A 20587-nucleotide genomic window follows, 5' to 3' on the forward strand; every position below is an offset into this window, starting at 1 on the left:
ACATCACTTGTGATGTTGTGTAACTTTAAAACCCATTCTTTTTGTCAGAGCGCTCCGTGGCAACATAGTTCTTTGCTGGCACGCACTTGTATTTTTGTGAGATTAAACCTTGTTCCCCATGCAAGAGGTGTGCTGGGCCTTTTTCCCTAGTGGGTTGTATTTTTTCTGGTGTGTGCGTTGAAGGGTTACCCTACAATATATAATTCCTCTCTAGGATAAGTTTCTAGGACAATTTTATAAATGGGGAGCAATGTTACATGGGACGAATATGCGTCACCAATATTGGCAAAATCTAACAATGTGTTGCCTCGCATGTAATGTGCCATACCGTGCCCTCAAACGCCCAACAGATACTGAGCCATGAATAACACATTGGGTTCTGTGCCAACTATGATCTATACATGAAAGAAGCTACCATAACCCGCCCATAACAGGCGCAAAGTACCCAGGTGCTGTCGGCCCTGGGCATTCATTAGAAAAACAAGTTTGTGGCATGTCACAAGACAAAAATCTGCCCATCCGTCATGTGCCAGAGCTCTTCCTCACCCCTTCGATCATGCCACATTTATTTAGAACAATCTATGGTGCAGGCTATCTCTACAGACTGGGGTTCCAAGCCCGCTGACAGACTTACGGTCTAGCCCCCGCACACATCATTTTGACATCCCCTTTTCCCCGCACAGATGCTAACAGGCACTAAAGTCTGATAACCCCACATGGAATTAGAAAGTCGGCACCCCTTAGCCCATTAAATTTGGTTCTACAAAATTCCTTAATGATAGTAAACGCTAAGACACCGGATTAGCCTAAGTCCTGAAACGCTGACCCTGGCACATCAAGTCCTGGTCAATGGCCTTTTTAATTGTTTTGCAATCGGTCTTAGCCAACTTTTACTCCACTCTACTCCTTACACTCTACTCCATTTATGCAAAGGTCCACAACTCTGGACATTGTAATTATTGGCAGGTTGAACATCTGATTCCATTTTCTCAGTCAGTCTCTGTAGGATAGCTCAGGGGCAACAGGCTCACCTTGGAAACAAGACTACACGGAGCAACACAGGTTCGAACTCCGGGTCTGCGCTTGGAAACCTCTGGGTATTAAGCACGTTATAAATAACCAATCCTATCATATCATATAATATCATATCATTTTGGAGTCTGCGCCTGGTCCTTCATGTCCCTGTTCTTAAACAGGCTCACATTCGACTCTTCATCAAGCGCATCTCATTCTCTCAAACCAGCGCCTCCATTCGCCCAAACAGACCAAATGCACAAAATGTTAGGACAGGCTTTATTTCAGGATCCTCCACATTGGCTCACCTGAGCCCACTTTACACATGAAACAAGGCCCTTGGCCCCAATCACAGCCTCTTATCAACAGAGTGTGATACAAAAGGGAAGGGGTCAAGAATGGTCATTTTAAGTGCATTTACATTTACATGTATCGCTGAGTGCTATCAATGTTTTGTGTCCCTGGAATAGTCCTCCATTGTTCATCGATAACCAAATCCCTGTACATGGTCCATCGCTTTGTCTCATTTGGATTCAGCGTTCCACAACAATACTTAGGGAGAGCTTGATTAAGTTGAGTCAAGCAAAAGGGTGGGGTTTTTCATGGGGAGCAGTTCTTAGGCCATATCCTCAGTTGACATGAAAAAATAGCACCTTGCATTGCAGATTGGCTTTGCTGTCAGACAGCAGTTTCAAAAGTAAGCTACTCCAGTTAGCAATATCCACACTCCGTTGCGTTGGCTTCCTCAAAGATGGCCTCCCGCGTGTGGTCACATGTCACTGACGCGTTGACTTCCTGCGCGTCGGTCATTGCACTTCCTTTTGCAATACAGAGTAAAGGCTGGAGACACTCAGCTTGGAAGCTGCACCGCCCCAGCACAGCAGTGCCACGCAGTATCAACGTCTCGCAACACATAACTGCGACTCTCCGCTACTTCACACGTAAACAGCTGCACCGAGGAGGGGAGGCGTAGGAAGACCGGTCCACGGCTCCATGGAAGACACATCAAGGTTTATCTTGTTCCTCTTTGAGGTTGGGATGTGAGGAACCTGGTTCCCTCAATGTTCATTAGCACACAACAAAGACTTGGAAAGAAAAGTGATCCATCCAGTGAGTATGTGCACCACAGAACAACAGCATATTTAAGGCATTCAGAACAAAACAACAATTAAGCAGATTTAAAGAGGGCAATATACATTGCTAATTGTTTTGGAACATCTTTATATGCATGTACAAGTTATGAGTTTGTACCAAAAGTGTGGCTGACCTTTTTGTGTGTTATTTAGCAGGTGTTTCCTTTGAAATCTGAGTGAAAATGACAGTCCTTGAATATACACCATACATGGATACTCTACTCCATATTTAAGTGCTTTCCAATATGGCTAATATCACATAAACTAGCTTATAGGGTAATAGCAGCGGTGGATGTGGGTAACATTTCTGGCTGGGTCATGCCGCAGTGCGCGAAGGGCCACAGCAAAAAACACACTAGTGTTACATGGGGCCAGCTGACTGGTGGTGTAGCAGGCTCTCTCGTTTACTAACAATCCTCAGCCACCGTGTGAACTTTATATACTCATTGTAAATCTTAATTTGGAAAACTCGAAGTTTCAAACACACAAAAAGTCAATAATTTCTAAAATGAAAGTGTGAACCTATTCGTTTTATGGGTTTATGTTGTGTAAGGCGTTTTATTTTCCTGCTCGTCTCCTAATACCCTAGTGTCCGCCCCTAACCCCCCAATTCGGCAGTCAGGCCTTATTTAACAACATTCTAGACTAGTGGGGGACTCGCACAAGGTCCCCCTGTGGATTCCATTTTCTCCTTTCACCAAACCTATGTGTCCATCTACCCTTTTTTAATATAAGCTTTTTTAAAATATTATAATTTCTCCTGTGACGCTCCTCTCCACCCGTGCAATCAAATGACCCCTCAGTCTGCTTTATTTTTAATGATTGTATCATTGTTTTGAGAACCATACCTTTTAGATTTTAAACTTTTGTGTTTTACAAACTTTATTGTTTAAACGTTCACCTTTCAAAACGACATTTTCCAATGTAACACTGATAGCCTTCTGATCCAACGCCTGGTCGCCAGGATATCCACCGCCAAAGCAAGATGGGGTTGTGATTACACCTGCATGAATATCCAGGAATGGTACATTACATATGTAATAATACATAATTTGAGGTTCTTCGTTCTTAGCATCGTGGATATTACCACCAATTTAATAGCATCGCCTGCTCCATAGCGGCCTGTGGCGTGCAGGGTTCCCCATCCCTCCGAGCCTTACTTCCTGCAACGTCACTTTCATCATGCCAATGGGCGGGCTTCATAGAGGACCTACCCCCACTGAAGCCGGAAGTGACGATATGGGATTACAGCAGGGAGATAATGGTGCTGGGGTAGGAAAAGGGGTATTTGTATTCATGCTACGGGGACTAAGATGTATTCAGCTGGATGGAACGCCCTCAATTTGCCAAGTTATTTTACTCTCTGTCTGGTTGTAATACTGATCGACACAAAGCGATAAAAGCACCACTGAACTTCCTGCTTACGCATCGCCATAGCGACGGCTCAGCTGTCAAAACAATTCAATTTCATTTCAATACAAATGACTGTGCGTTGTTATTGATCAGAGCAAACATTCCCCAGACACGTGGACTCCCTGAAGTTGCCAATTGGGCCAGTTTTCTATTCCAAAGAGTGCCCCCCGCCCCCCCACATCAAACACTCTGAACATTCTGCCATGCAGGGCTGTATGATTTTTGTTTGTGTTCTGGCCACTCCCACAAAAAAAAAAAAACACACACACACACACACACACACTTACTTTTGACACGCAGATCTGGCAAAGCACCTTACAGGTTGCCAAAATACAAAATGTTGCAGCAAATAGGTCTCCAGCATCATTCAGCACACACCCCCACCCCCTAATATCGCCCCTCCCTGGTAATGTGCTTAGCACGACTCAATCCTCTTGAATCGTCTGCCCTGCAATGGCAGGACGCTAGAGTGTGTGCATGAAGTATCTGAACCACACTGCACTGTGCATGCACACACCTTTTCCAGCCAGCAGTGGTGCCAAATGCCACACAGTGCCTTCTTCCTTTCTGCCAGCAAAAAAGAATTCCTTAACCATGCCTGTCTGTCACTCAAATAACCCCTCCCAAAACATGGGGTTCAATGAACTGGGAATGGCGAAGACAACCCACACTACTCCCCCCCTCCATCTATGAAAGCTACACCCCAGGGCAGGAGGAGCTAATGGGGTACTAAATGCAGCTCTCTGGGTACACTATTTACATAGGGGGCCAATTCCCACACCATGTCAGCCACTCTGAATTACTCCGTCCTACTCCTGGAGAAATATATTCCCCTCACAAAGTGGTTATTCTGAATAACCCTGATTTAGGCTTGGATTACTCCCGGAGACGTCTGATTCACAAACAAGTTACTATGCTTACTTCTGACGTTCTTACGCCCGTCTTGCTAAAAGTCAGGAGGAATTCGGAGCAAGTCATATTAACTTTTTTGTGAAACGGTCTTGCGGGAATCTAATATTTACAAAGGCTCCTAGCTGGACCCCTAGTGACCCCTCCTCAGAGCGGCCAGGTGTGGCTGGATCCACCAGCAGAAAACGTAGTAAACAATTCGGTATGCCGCATTGCAGTCCAAGGAACAGGCAACGCCTTCGTCGTGCATGCGTTGTTCTTAGAGAGGAAATGTCCCCGTTCGAACAGGTAGAGTTGGAAGTTTCATCCCGTCAGAACGGAAAAGGAAACAGCAGTGGACATGCGTTGTGTTTCGAGCAGGGGTCTGCCACCTTCGGCTCTCCAGACGTTTTGGACTACAATTCCCATTCGCCCCAGCCAACATATTCAGTGGGGAGGGATCATGGGATTTGTAGTCCCTAACATCTGGCGAGTGAAGGTCGCCGACCCCTGATTTTGAGCATTCCGCCTGCACTGATTACATGAACGTGAGCAAAAAGAGATAACGTGGTGTGCTTTAAAGTATTTTGCATATACACGTCTGACGAACTGTTTGACAAAAGGCTCAGGGTCTTTGCGAACTGGCAACTGGGGCAACCCTTTTTTTACTGCCTGGCTTTGCTTTAAAAAGATATTTTATTTTGAAATGAAGTCTTTCAGGCTACTTGTTTCAACCCTGCAATATAGCCTGCTTAACTTTAGCATGCCATTGGTCAGTCGGTGGCTAGGGATGTGTGAGCCTCCTGATGACGGTTGCTAGGTTACGGTAGCATCACCAAGCCTCTGCCAACCGTATTGTCCAATTGTCACAAAGTCCCAATCACACAATATTATTTTGGGATTAATACCAAACTTTGGGAACACTGGCTGCTGTGGCAGTTGGAATCTATGACACAGAAATTCGCATTTTTACTAGGGCAGCCACCCCCACCCCTACCCACCCCCCCAAAAAACCTGTATATTTGGCTGAAGAGACCAGGCTATCCGTTTGATGTTTTTTGGTATGGGTGTGGTGTATATGAGGACCTGATCTGCACGGTTTTTATTTCAATGCCATAAATGTCTTGAGAGCCCATTTGAACGTGGCTATGTAGTCATATACCAGTAGGCAGGAAAATGACATTTTGGGGGAAGAAGAAGTAGGTGGCACAAAGTTGGTGCTAACCAGAGCTTTCCAACTTTCGAACTTAAGGTAGGGTGAACAGTATATGTCATTATACCCAAACAACAGTGTTGAAGTCAAAACCAGTTTGCGCATGGTCCGCGCGATTGTGTATTCTATGAGGGCAAAAACTGGGCTGTTCCTTGATTTCCTCCTTACGGTTCATTTTCTCTGCCTTGTTGTGGGCATTTTGCATATTATTATTATTATTATTATGGAATGAAAAATAGAAAGTTCCTTTCTGCTTGTTGCCCTTTTTGGAGCGCTTCGAGATCTCTGCTGCTTTTTCATCCGCCGGGAGCCAGCATGGTTTCTCCTTCAGCAGTTTCGACTTGTCTGGTCTCACGCTTCTCAAAAACTTTTTGAAGATGTTGGCCGTCAGGGAGAACTTCCGGTAGACCTCTTGGGATCTGCTGATGGATAAGGTAGAGTCCGCTTTCTCTCCCTTTTTGTCTACTTCCGGTAGGTCCAACCAGTTTCCCACCAGATCGGCAAAAATGTTGTCTCCCAACACTAAAGGTTGGCGGTTCCTGCTCTGGGACATGAGGGAAGAAGTCCAATCCTCGGTGTCGTCGGCGACGCTGCCGTCTTGGCACTCTCGTTCGTAGCTTGAGGAGACCTCACGAGGGTGGTGCGCACCTGTGTCAGGTAGGCTTTCATAAGCCGAGCTGGCTGACTGGAATGTCCCCGGAGAACAACATTCCAGGGTGGACAAGGAAGATGCAGTCTCTGTAAGACCCTCGTCGCTGTGCACAGTCCTGAAAGGCAGCGGCATGTGCAGTTGGCCATTGCCCAACGAGGACACAGGGCTATGCACGCCAACAGAGCACGAAGAAGAAGAGAATGAGCGTCGATCTTCGGAATACCTCTCCGCGACTTGGGTGTATTCCTGCGGAGTCCTAGACTCGCTCCTGACACTCGCGACCTCCGGACTCTTCCAGCAGCATGGACGTTGACCAACGCTTTGAAGTTGGCTCGCGCCACCGGAGATCTCCATACGCTCTAGAGCCGTTTGGACCTGGAGGAGTTTAAGCTCTTGCAGGGCCCCCATCATGCAGTTCATCTGTTCGTGTAGACCGTCGCCAACTTCCTTCATGGACACCTAGTGCACGCAAACACACAAAAGAAGTAGAGTTAGTAGGTCTTATCCATCATCAGCCTCACCTAAATACTGTATTACGGTAAACGGCCATGAAAGTTTAACATCATCGAATATATGTGTGCTAAATAAATCCATACTTGAAAGCCTGGGTATATGACCATACAAACATGACAAGAAGTAAGATGCAACATATATACATGAATACTAAATCCCAACATGGATATTAAAAAGAAGAACAATACAACTTGCTCTGTTGACCAATCCCACCACATTATCATCAATTCCTTATTCAAATTAGATTTAATAATCATTGAAATGATGTATGCCGGAACCGATGAAGATGGATCATAAAGCCATCAAACACTTACAACATGTGAATACAATAATTATGATCCAAATAACAATTAGGATGTGAATACCCTGGCCTGATCCTCCATGGACATTTGAGGTAGGTTGCGGCCCCTGTTCTTGATCTCGCTCCATTAATAGATTTACAGGGATGTAATCCAGCTAAAGGATTATTTATTTATTTATTCGTTTTTATTATTTGTTTGGCTGAATTAATCAACCTTTCAAATTAAATTCATTACAAAACCATGTCTTTTGTTTCTGTTACAAAATGTCATACATTAATACAAATCATTTAAAACATCTAAAGAATTATTTACATCAAGAGTTTGCAATAAGGGCTTTATTCAAGTCCAAAAAGTTACTAATGACCTCCTAATCATGAGTTAAAAATAGCTGTGTTAGAGATAATGAAATTTACTGTATTAAATATCACACAGAATTCCTGCACTCACATTACTTATTTGTTTAATTAAATAATAGATACGTATCGGCTTCTCAGCCACAGTTAAACACATCCAGAAAACAAACGAGGTGATGGCTGTAAGGTTTAAAATTAATCTTAACCTCTGGCATCGCCCTAGGCAACCCTCCAGACCATTGTTCTTCGCCTTCCAAACCATTACAGTAAGGGGAAAGACTATAAGCAAATTAGGCTTGGACCCAGCAGTCAGACCCTAACTGCTTGGTCATATACTGTCAGAATAATCTCAACTTGCTCTGATTCCGCTCCTGACCTCTGTGGGTGCGATTCACAAAATGTTACCCTGAGTAGTCCTCAGTTACACCCGAAGATGGCGAATGGATCCACAAAGAAGTTAATACGGTTACTGAAGTTCTCCTAACTTACACCTAGTAAGTCAGGAGTACGTTAAACTGGAGGAGGGTTACATGATTTCATGAATTGCTTACTATGAGTGGCTCTGATTTGCTGTTAAATAGGTTGAGGAGTAAGACACAGTTAATCATAGTAGCTTCTTTGCGATTCAAATAGCCCTTTCCACGATAATTGCACGATAGGCTCAGCGTTTCATTCCAGGTTGTCAATAAAGCTGGCCTCATTACGTCGAGTAATTATGGCCACTGGTATAACGAAGGGTCTGCACGAGCAAACTTGCCATATAAAGGGTGAGGTTATCATTATTTTTGGTAAGAACAAGTGACATGATTGGAATGCAATGTCTTGCATGCTAAGTTCTGATTTTCAAAGTCCTGTTGACTCTATGCCCAGCTTATGCAAATTCCTGCTTTACTGACGAAGACGCAGCGCATCTAAGACTCAATGAGATGGTGCTTTATGAAATAAAATATATAATTATTTCCAAGACCAAGATTTGCCAACTCTAAATTAATGTATCTTTTCTAAGAAACGCAATGAAATGGCCGCTCTTCAAAGCAAAGTGAGCATCTTTTTAAATTGTGGAGTCCAGGACATAAGAAAAAATTTCATGAAATCCATTGTTTCTTTCATTCTATACTAGGAGCCTGATTAACAATAATGGTTTAACATGTGAAAGACCCAATGAAAACATTTTTGTAAATGAGGTCCTAAATGCGTTCATAATTGTGTATAAAATTGAAACCCAAATGAGTTGCATTCTGATTGCTAATTGAAATGTAAGCCACCATTAACTTGACTCGTCCCCTGCAGTTCAAATTTCCATTTTCCAATTTCCAAATTACAGTTTATTTCTCCAGCCGAAGTAGATGTGCCCTGCAGTTTACCTCATATAATGTCTTGTGAGCTAGGTTTCTGTATCTTTTGTAATATCGAAGTGCCTAATGTGGGTAGAGTTTTTTTGGTATCACCCAAATTGACCGAATACAATTGACCGAATGACCTAATTGGTCGAATTTTAATGGTCCTGCTTGACCTTTTGCACAATTGAGCTTGTATTTTATTTATACATGTAATGGGTTGGTTTAGTATTATAAATAATACAAGGGGTTTGGGTGGGGGGTTGCAGGGGTTTTGGATTGGGTGGGGGGTTGTGGGGGGTTTCCCCCCGCATATATGTACTAATTGACCTTTAAAATTCGCTCAATTGTGCAAAAGGTCAATTGTCATTCGGACAATTGTAACTCGGTCAATTCGTATACAACCGTTTTTTTTAGAGTCTGGGCCTCATTACGACTTTGGAGGTAATCATGGCGCTACTAGCGCCATGGCTGCCTCCAAAATCAGGTCCGGGTCCGGTCTGGTGCAGTGGGGACTTACCGGGACATTCCGCCCTAGGCGGACCCGCTAAATCCCCATTCCAAATGCCATTCCCCTTTCCCATTTGAGCCCCGATAGGGCTCAATGGGAATGGGGAAGTAGCTAATAATGGTACCGCAATTTGCGGTACCGTTATTAGCACCCTGGTCCCTTAGTGGGACCCGTAAAGGACGTGTGGTCAGACCACACGCTCTTTGAGGCTCCCGCTAAGGGACCTCAGAATTGGGCATTAAGGGATTACCAGCACCGGTCTCCTTACCGGTGCCCGGTATCCCTTACCGCCCGACTCGTAATGAGCCCCTATGTCTTTTGAGCGCCTGCAGACCAATTCCGTTGGTGACGGTGCGCTATATAAATACCTTTAACATTAACAAATACAGTAATGAAACGCTGTCCCCTTGCTCTCACACACATTTCATCATTATAAAGCCATGCACAGCATAACATGTGCCACCTACTCACAAAGTGCCATTGCAGGTGAACGAATCACTAATAACACCCTCTTGCTGCACCAACATTAAAAACCACTTAACACCACAGTGAAGGTCTGCGTGTGCCTCCATAGGTCAAACGTTTTGCCTCTGCTGTCCATTTGATGGAAGAGCTCCCGATGTCAGAAGCTTGACAGAACAGTGTTTGTTTTGTTCTACTGGTTTCTGTTCTGTACTTCAGTTGCTTAACAGATTTGAAATCATGCCAGACATCACTAATACGTTGCATTTTTCCATCTGCTATATTTTGTTGGTGTCATCTTTGATTTCCCAAGTGTATTTGCTATCACCGACCCTTCTTAAGATAGGAAAACGAGTACTGGGATGATAGTTTAATCTGCCTCATTGTCCATTCTGTTTTCAATTGTGATAAAAAATATCATGCATTTCCGCCCAGAGATTCTCCTTCACGTAAAGATATTTTTAAAAATAACAATATGGTTGTCAAAATGAATGACATATCATTAATAGGGTCCGCTTGAGCACCTCTCAAATGTTTTATGTTCATTTCCCCCAAAATAATACTTTGAGCTAATTTACCCTGAAGTGATTACTTCAAAATGCAATTTTGATTTCTTATATTTTGTTATCTGGGTCCCCCACTCCCCTTCACTACTACCCTTAACCCAAAGCTCCATCCCACACCCTTTTTACCCCTTAATTTACAGCTATATATATATTTCGAAGTAATTTCAAGTAATCATTTGGAAGTCATTTCCATTGTTGAAACCACGGGATACCCTCTCAACCACCCACCAACTATCGACATCTAGAAAGATGTTTTGCCGGTTCTAGATCTTACCATCACAATAAAACTCTGCTCTAATGCATTCATGCTCGCCAATAACTCATCACATTTAAGAAACATTCCCCCACACTTTGAGAACCATGTCCCCTCCCAATTACCCCAACTGTTTTTCCTCACTGAGTTTGGTCAATCTATTCTCTAAGTTCTTTTTCCGCTCACCTCCTCCCCAACACCCACCTTCCTTTCCACAGACTAAGGTCTGGCGACACCCTGGCAGGGTCACAATATGCCAGCTTTCGGACAAGGCCAGGCACTGGTGGTGATGGGTGCAGTATATATATTTACAAGAGTGGGTTTTATACAGCTTCCAGATAACTGTGAAGCCCTGGAGAGATGTATGTAGGGGCTCAGGTTACAGGTCTAGTGCGCAGTAGGAGAGGTAGTTGGGATAGGTAGGAGGAACAGGGCATGAGAGAGCTCTGGAGCAGTAGAAGTAGGGTTGAGTGGAGTGATCAGCGACTGGTGAGATGTTCTTGGAAGAGTAGGGTTTTCAGGACCTTCCTAAAGTGTAGGCCACAGGGGACGGGTCTTATCTGTTTTCGGGAACTTGTTGCAGAGTCAGGGTGTGTCCCATGAAGAGGCTTACTTCCTGGTTTGCCCGCGTGTAGTTGTTAATTTCCAGTATGGCAATGACATGATGTCTGGTGCTCTATTGGCCTATAGAGATGTCGGTTTTCTCGGCCAGGTAGATGGGTGTTTTGATTGTAAGTGCTTTGTAGGTGATTCAAGCTTTGTAGGCAGCCAGAAGGGTCAATGTGGAATCTGGGACTCCTGTGAGTATGGAACTGCCATGGTACAAACTGGAGATTTTTTTTTATAATTGTGCAGAGGTAAATCGCACTCAACAAGCTTCTGCAGAGTGATGGGCGACTTGTGTAAATTATAACTGGCATGGGCAATTTCTGCATGCCGTGCTGTGGATCACTGGCAGTCCACTGCAGAGACCTAGTATAAATCACAACACTGAGGATGAGGAAACAGACTCTTCTCTGCGACGATACGTTGGAGAAAGACTACTTGATTCACACAAAGAAGTCTTCCTTAACTTACTGCATTAAAAATACGCAAATAAGTTACTGGGAGTAACTCTTACTCCTGGCTTACTCATGAGGTAGATTATTCAAATCACAAATTCGTTACTGGTAGTAAATATGACAAACTCCAGCAGATAAGCTATTCAGTTCATAGAGACCCTACCAGGAGTAACTCTGATGTACGCTTCATTTACTCCTGGGGATAGACTATTACATTCGCAAAGAAGTTACTAGGAGTAACTCTGACATACTCTTAACTTAGTGCATGAGATGTACTATTCAATATGCAAAGTTACTGAAATAACTCTTACTCCTGACTTACTCCTGAGGTAGACTATTCAAGTCATAAAGTTGCGACTGGTAGTAAACAGGATTTACTCAGGGAGATCGCCTATTCAGTTCATATTGAACCTACCAGAAGTAACTCTGATATACTCTTAACTTACTCCTGGGGATAGCCTATTCAATTCACAAAGAAGTTACTGGTCGAAACTTTGACTTACTCTTATCTTACTGCAGGATGCATACTATTCAATGCAGAAAGTTACTGGGAATAACTCTTACTCCCGACTTACTCCTGAGGTAGACTATTCAAATCACAAAGTCGTTACTGGTAGTAAATATGATTTACTCCGGGAGTTAGCCTATTCAGTTCATTGAGAGACTACTAGGAGAAACTCTGACATACTCTTAATTTACTGCATGAGATACACTATTCAATACGGAAGGTTACTGGGAATAACTCTTACTCCTGATTTACTCCTGAGGTAGACTATTCAAATCTCAAAGTTGTTACTGGTAGTAAATATGATTTACTCCGGGAGATAGCCTATTCAGTTCATAGAGAGCCTACTTGGAGAAACTCTGATGTACTCTTAACTTAATACTGGGGTTAGATTATTCAATTCACAAAGAAGGTACTAGGAGTACTCTGAGGTACTGTTACAAGATGAAGAGTAAGCCAGTTATTTTTGGTATTGGTAATTCAACAGTGAGGAGCAGGGCTTAATTTTTGTAAGTGGCACACCTCAACGTAGTCAGCAGGCCAGTAGGTCTGAGGCAGCAGAGTCCAGGTCGAGTCCAGGTCAGCATTCTCATGGACAGAGAAGACAGCCTGGAGCCAATCTTTGGAATGCCAAATCAGAAGTGAAAGGCGACCCAGTACCAACGACCTTGGGTGTCCCCGTAGGTCTGAGGCAGCAGAGTCCATGTCAGTCCTGGTCGAGTCCAGGTCAGGATTCTCATGGACAGAGAAGACAGACTGGAGCCAATCTTTGGAATGCCAAATCAGATAAAAAGGGACACGCCTGTGTCAATTTAGGGAAACATGAGACTTCAGTGGCGTGCCGCTCTGTCAGCAGCCTCGCAACTCATCCTTCCCTTTACTCCAAGGCCTGGAGCAGATGGCAGGTGCGGCAGTCAGCTCAGACAGCTGCCTGCACTTTCACTGATCAAGGACATGGTTTTCATTCTTTGCTGGTCTAATCTCCACAGTCCTGCTTGGCTGGAATTGTACGAACTCGAAAGGGGGTCCACAATACATTAATTGAGCTGTCCAAACCCAGCATGTCTGCCTCACCGATCAGTGTGGCGCAGGGTCTGGCTCACAGGCGCACCGGCGGACTCACGCCACCGGGGACGCCATCTTTCCCGTCCTAGGCTTTCCTTTAGTAAACAGCAAAGTCAGTGTAAAACAACTTTGATAGACATTTTGTAAAAGCAAACTTTTTTCTAACAAATCTTTTTTTAAGCGCCGCCTTGATATCGGATGGGAACTGCCTTAGTAGACGATGGAACTGTCAGAGAGCTCGAGGTGCCCCATGTTACATGTGATGGCTTTTGTCCATTCATAGACGGGACTGCAAGTACCCAAAAGGACAGAAAACAAGTTTTGCCAAAGCCAACAGTTTTTGACTTTAGTGTAGGCATGGGATAGACATTTGGCGGGAACTACCATAACGGCGCTGCCTGCCCACAAGATGGCAAGAGCTGGAAAATGGTGTTCGTACCTGGGCATATAATGCCAGTGCCTGGAAAATGCCCAACGCCTGTTGGTTTTGCCATTGCATGTTCATTACACAACTTCAGTGCAAGGAATAGCAAGGATACGCCTATTACTTACAAATCAAGTGGCAAAGGACAACTTGGATAAGATACTTGTATACAAGAGCTGACTGATAGCTGCAATTAAGGCATTAACTCTCAGAAGATTGCTTAGGCGTAATAATGAAATTCCCCTTCGGGGTACACGTTTAATGTTACTACTTGATAGAGCTAGATAAAACCTCCTAGCAGTGTGTGCTTTGGGCATGCAAGGGCAGGCATTGGGTGGGAATGGCCAAAGGGATTAAGTCTCTGGATGTTCAGTGGGGGTAAATAAGTAAACATTGCCCCACCCGCACACACTCACTGCAAATACTGGTCTCCAATATATCTATAACTGTGTGTTAATTGTTTTGTCTTTTCCTGCAATGCATAGAGGCCAGTCTGGTGGTAAAATTATGGGAGGAGGGGCCCTTTTCAGAGCTGCCACAGCACCAGGGGACAACTCCGGTGGTGACAGTGCGCGATACAAATATCCTTTAACATTGACATAATTTTACACGACGTGCATCAAGGGGACAACTGATGTTATCACTTATGTGATGTTGGGTCCCAGCGTGAAATGCTAAACATTTACAAAACAGAGTTTAAATGTGGAGGTGAATTCACCGTGCTTTTCGGTTTTACTCTCTAAAAAGTGTAAATGCTGCTGCTTGCCAATGGCACTTTGTAAATGCATGTACAATGGTGCAAGATGGAGGCGGACCCCAATGCGTGAAATTCACCCGCAGGCGTGAAACAAACTACACTTTGGAGATGGAGGTGAAAAGAATGAGCATTCCACGCTGTCCCCTCCCACCCCCCCCCCCCGTCTACACCTTGAAAGGGAAAATATACGGGGGTGTAGCAGTGAAGCAAGGAGCAAAAGCATTACACCCTGATTTGCTGCTCCACCTATTACAAAATGACTGCAAGACCCCAGACATTACGCGGAGGGGTGCATGCATTTGCTCTTAGGTGCAAACAGGTCCTCTTCATGCTATTTTCCAAATTCGCTCTTTGCAGTGCAAAAGAGAGGTGTCAAGTGGCTCTGAAATCACCACCAGGCCTCCCATCTGCCCTCCACAGTGCAGATTGACACATTTACACATGGCAGGCAGCCTGTACAATGGATTCCTATGGCATTCACTAAAATGTTGCTGGTGTAAAAAGTAAGGAGATTCCATATGAATCCACAGCGATTCCTCCAGGAGGAAAATGTCATGCTGGCGTATACATGCTGGAGTATTTGTATGGCAGAGATGAAGAAGGGTGAAATCAGACATGTGCCTCCTCTCCGATACACAAAACCATTAAAATGGCGAGTAACGTTAAAGTAATGCGTATATATTGTTTCCACGTTACCTTTATAGATGAATTTTGCGTTACTCTTTGGAAAACAAGCTTTTTTGTGGTTTATAGACCTGTGCGGATTAAAAGTTCTATAAGGCCAAAAGCGCCTTGAATTTCTCCTAGGTTAATCAAACTTCATCAGGTTCATTAAAGCAGTAATATGTCAATTTCATCACCAATTACATACACACGCTCTGTAGAGCTCTGTCTTGCTTTACTCTGTGGCTAACGCTTTATAAACCTGAAACCATCCAAAGCTGATTGGTGGCGAATCATTTTGCAAACATTTTGTGATGCAGCCCTCCCTATGTGAGGTGTAGCTTTTGCTGAGCTAATGTGGGGCAAGGGGACACACTTATGGGTATAAATACACACACTGCACAGTAGTGCAGCGCCCACATTTTCCAGATATAAATAAACCCTCCATTCTAATTTCTAGGGGCGCCATATGGCATTTTTAATATTAGGCTCCTGTTCCAACCACTTTGATCCATGAAAAAGCGCCAGCTGCATGCGCATGACAGACCATGACATTCACGTGACGGGAACTCAAGTTACACACAGAAAACGGAGGAACATATGCTCAAAAAGCCACTAAGCGCGCTATCACCTTACCTCCGCAGACCTCAGTAATGCCGCCTCTCGTCCAGGATGGCGGCTTTTTCTCCCACCGCCTGGTGCTTTGCAAAGCTGGATTTATACTCAGCTAGGCCTCTCATTGGATGAGTGACGTCAAATCTCTTGCAGGCAAAGTGGGGGTAATTAAACACCGATGAGTGACACGGGGCGCGCGGTAACGACGCACCGGTCGAGCAGTCGACATAGGTCGGACGCCAGCGCCGTCCACTCCGTCGATTCCATTACGTCCTCTTACGATGCCTGGGCGTCACCGCAGTGCGAGGCCCATGTGGCGGGTGCTGATTGGGAATTAATATTTTACCTCAAGCAATATTGGTGCCTTTTTGGATTCCTTCCAGTCAATGCACGAATATTTATAACCTAAAAATCAACATATGGACAGATTTGGTAATTCATCGGAAAGGGTAAGAATACGCAAATTAGAGCCTGATTCACAGAAGCGTTTCATAATGGCGCAATCCCATCGAAAAAAGACCTTAATCCCTTCGCTGGTTTCCCCGCGTCTGCCCCTCCATCACAATATCAAAGGGCAGCCATTCTTCCTTCCTTCCTGACACGGAGCAACACAGGTTCGATCCCCGGGTCTACGCTGAGAAACCTCTGGCTATTAAGCGCGTAACAAATAACCTATCATATCATATCTTCCTTCCTTCCTCCCCCTGCCTCCTTTCGTTCTTACCATCCTTCCTTCCATCATCATAGGCAACGGCTCAAAGTGAGTAAAAGATGGCTCAGCCGACTTGAAAGGGTCTTGTGGAGATACACAGGGTTCTGTGGTGTTTCTGGGCTTCTGAATTGGTGCGAGGCCCAGCCCTGGTTGTCCAGGGTGTGTTCTTTGTTCCGCACTTCTACTCCTGCAGAATGCCTATCTGGCACCTGAAGCCGCCCTTCAACTCCAGTGAGCAGGATCCTGGTTCCTGAGCACAGAGAGGCCTTGGTCCTCAGCAGTATCCCCCCAAAATTCGCAGTTCTTTTAGGGAGGTGAGCTTTCCTCTTCTATGGAGTCTTCTGTCTTCATCTCTATGAGGGAGGAGTTTGGAATAGACTTTCCTCCCAACTGAGTTCCAGGTGAATCTTTTTTGTCTTGAAGTCGAAGGATGAATCATCTAGAGGCCGGGGTTCTCCATCTTAAAAAGGCAAATTGCTACAGAGCTTTGGGTCAAAGCAAGCCTGTTGTCAGGTAGCCAATGCAAGCTGCTGACACAAGTGTCCGTTGCCTTCTGATGCTATACCCAGAGTGATTTGTCTACTGCAATTGGAGAGGGTCGGGATATTTGGGGAGCCCCAGGAAAATCCAAGATGGTGTACCCCCTCCCTGGACTAAACCTCTATTCTCTGCTGCTTTAGCTCCATTAACTTCCTCTGCCCGCCAGCTTCAAGGGGACTCCATGGAGCAGCACCCTGGTGTGAAAAGGTCTTTCTCATGTCAGTACTGTCTGTGAAGCACCAATCTCCAGCAATCCTCCTAGGGATCGTTCCCATCTCCTTGAGGAAGGTGTTGATATTACTTATGGTATCAAACGAGAAGCTTCCCTGGCACGGTCCACATGATGGTTGTCGGTACTCCCAGGCCCTACAGTTAATAAACACCAGCCAATCATCACTGACTCGCACCACAAAGCTGACAATAATACAGCATCTAAAAGGATTATAGCTTTATAACTGTGTAACTGTGTAATCCCAGTAGCCACCATGTCAAAAACAGACAGCGCTTATATATAGATATTAACGTGCCACCAGGTTGACTAGGGGCACACAATTGTTATATTTTGTACAAGAGGTGCAGACAATTAAAAGCTACAGCTATCTGTTGGAACTTTGTGTTCCAGCAACTGTTCAGGAATGCATATGTGGCCTTTGAACCTTCCTGCTGCCACAGTGGGCAGTAGCTGGAGATGACAGTAGGCAGTCAAAGCAAAGCACATGATAGCATTATACTTTTTGACATGGAGCATTATGAAAGTGGGGTATGATTAACAGATATCACTTTCAGAAACTGAATTACCCACATCAGTTTTTGCCAAAGATCAAAAATGTTCAAGCTATCCCGCCATCACCTGGTGGCATTCTGCCACACCTGCGATCCATCACCATCCAAACACATGCACTCATTATATCAGGGTATTCATTCATTTTTCTCTGCATGTCTTTTTTATTGAAACCACTCTGGGGTCCCAGTGCTGCTTCATTCCGATGAGAGGTATTGGTTGCCCACATTTTCAAGATGGTGGGACTCTAGTGTTTTAAATTCTAAACCCGTGAACTAAAAATCTACAGAAAACCAAATAGAAAAGCTTACCCTTTGTTTATGCGGTCAGAGATATTAAATGTATAAATATTGTGCGAAGAGGCTAAAATTCCACCTCACATCTTAATTGAGACATAATTGCCGCGCTTGATCACACATCAAAGCGCACCTTTTTTTTCTTCTTTTTTCTTTTTTTTCTCCTTTCTTTTTTTTCCATCCGGACATGACCGCAGACTTCAATCAAGGCTCACCAACTAACCCGAGGACATCCGGGCTGATATCAATCCAACAGGATTACACACTTCATTCCTGCCAACCGCCACCTACAGAATATGGGCTCTAGCCTTGATAAAGACTCAGAGAGGTCGAAACACGTGTCGGCTGACCACCAATGAGCACAATAAAATATACCTATACAATTACTAACCAGGTTGTGAAGACTTTGAATCATTTAACAAAGCACAAGGTATCTGGGTACAAGCAACCCGCACATCAAAAGCAGTCTCTTTTTTAAAAAGTTATCACTAATAGGTGGTGCTGTAACTATTGCTTATAAGCCAAACATATGGCCTCGGAAGTAAAGTAGGAGAGACATGGGATGTGTCTGTGAAAAGCGACACACAGCAGGTGAGTGTTGTCTTGCTTTTTACCCTGCCCGTGGCCAGGCTAGTGCCAATGGCTGTTCCAAGCCACTACATGTTCCGTCCTGCCCATTACACCCTCCCTGCATCTCTTTGACTTAAATGTGTGCTTTTGAAGGGCTGCCAATGTTATTTCTTGGCAGACATCTGAAAGTAACTGTCTTAATTGTAACTGTAAACCAGTTCAGTCAGCGACTTGATTGATAAGCAAAATATGCGTCCTCGCAACTGTTCCTTCCACTGAATACCTATAAAAAGACAAAACTTGGCAAAAATCCAGCGGTTGTGGTTCTGGCCTAGACATTAGATATGCATGTGTCAGGCACTTCCATAAAATGCCCAGTTCCTAACACCAATTCCCAGCTGTTGCCATTTGATGGCCTGGTAGCACGATTATGGGAGTGCCTGGAAAATGCCCGTCCCATGCCTTCATAAAAGCCAGAGCTGTTGGCTTTCATAGGGCTTGCCTAAAGAAGGGGCGGCAAAACCAGTTCCTGTGCCACACTCATGAGAAATGCCTGTATTCATTTTTATTGATTTTTTGAAAAATAGAAAATGCAGTATTGGTTTCAAAATCAATCCCAAATGCAGATATTCTCCATGTTAGTGGAAGGTCGTGGTGCACAAATCAGTGGGGCAAGGAAGGGGTTTTAGGCATTTTCGAGGGATCCATGAACCTCCACATCGTATGACTCTTTCATGCGCACGCAGCATTGTTTGGCCAAGCCATTTTTGGAGGTTTTAAAATCCAGGAAAACGCTCAAAAAATGTCCAATTATTGGAGTGTTCCTAGACTCGAAAAACAGGTGACCCAGCAAATCTATAGGATTACACCTCTTTCGGCATAGAAATCCTTTACACCTAAAACTTCCCAAAAAATCAGAATGATTTCCAGATTTATAAGTATGGCAATTTGGGGCTTCCTCCCCCAAAGAACTTAAGTGAAGCTGTGCTTAGGGAAGATTGGGGGTCTTACGTAGCTCCCTTCTGAAATATTAACACAGCAGCTGCATAACGTGCAGTGCCTGCCCACATTTTACGACCGCTGACAGAGGGCTGGCATGTCAGACACACGGGGTCAAGGCTGCCCAGGGGTTTGCAAACTGCGGCCTTTTAGATGTTTTGGACAACACCACCCATGATCCCTTACTGCAGTGGTCTGCAACTTTTGTCTCCTAGATGTTTTGGACTACAATACCCATTAGTCCTAGCCGGTATAGTCTATTGTGAGGGATCATGGGAGTGGTAGTCCAAAAGGTCTGGAGAGAAACAGGTTGCAGACCCCTGCCTTACTGTAACCATGCTGGTCTAGAGCCGGTGGGCTTTGAATTTCAAAACATAGGCACAGCCAAAGGTTGCAGACCCCTGCAATATTTAATTCAATAAGCAGGGGTGGGTGTTGTGTGTGTGTCATGGAATTCCTTTCATTAGTTTAATGATGTCTCGGGAGGATAGCTCAGGGGCAACGTGCTCACGTTGGAAGCAAGACGACACAAGCAACACAGGTTCGATCCCCAGGTTTGCGCTTTGAAACCTCTGGGTACTAAGCGCGTAATCTTAGGATAGAAGCAAAACTGCCTGTACATTGTCACCCAGTGAATATTTGTACTGTCTCCACTCATATCTAAGATTCTTGTTGCCGTCCCGCAATGGCGGCAGATATTTTGATTTAATGTTAAAGAATATTCATACAGTACACTATCACCACCAGAGTGGTCCCCTGGCGCTCTGGCGGCTCTAGCTGAAAAAGTGCAAGGGAGCAGTGATGTGCCGTTGGCAGCCCTAACCAGAGGTCGAAGTGGGCGGGAGCGGTGCTCCCATACTTTTTATTTTTAAATTTCACTGTTCCTATACTTTTATTTTAAAAAGAAACTGTTCTTGAATGATTTGGTTTTAAAATAAAAATGTAGGAAGAAGTTGAAGCTTGAACTTCAGCGCACTGCACTGCACATT

General features: G+C 44.5%; 1 protein-coding gene across 5 annotated transcripts in view; it reads right to left on the reverse strand.

Annotated features, from left to right (window-relative positions):
• Positions 1-1276: 1276 nt before the first annotated feature.
• INKA2 (inka box actin regulator 2) overlaps positions 1277-20587 on the reverse strand; it is a 75036-nt gene continuing 55725 nt past the window's right edge. For 4 of the 5 annotated variants that reach the window (XM_069633313.1, XM_069633312.1, XM_069633314.1 and 1 more), the window contains one exon: positions 1277-6772. In XM_069633313.1, coding sequence (XP_069489414.1) covers positions 5723-6772 — 1050 coding nt within the window. In that variant the 3' untranslated portion in view covers positions 1277-5722. Of the gene's footprint in view, positions 6773-15721; positions 15811-20587 lie in introns of those variants that run through there. The other variant, XM_069633315.1, reaches the window with a different exon arrangement.

This window comes from Ambystoma mexicanum, chromosome 13 (genome assembly GCF_040938575.1).
Source record: "Ambystoma mexicanum isolate Mex_15411 chromosome 13, UKY_AmexF1_1, whole genome shotgun sequence".
Classification (NCBI taxonomy): Eukaryota; Metazoa; Chordata; class Amphibia; order Caudata; family Ambystomatidae; genus Ambystoma; species Ambystoma mexicanum.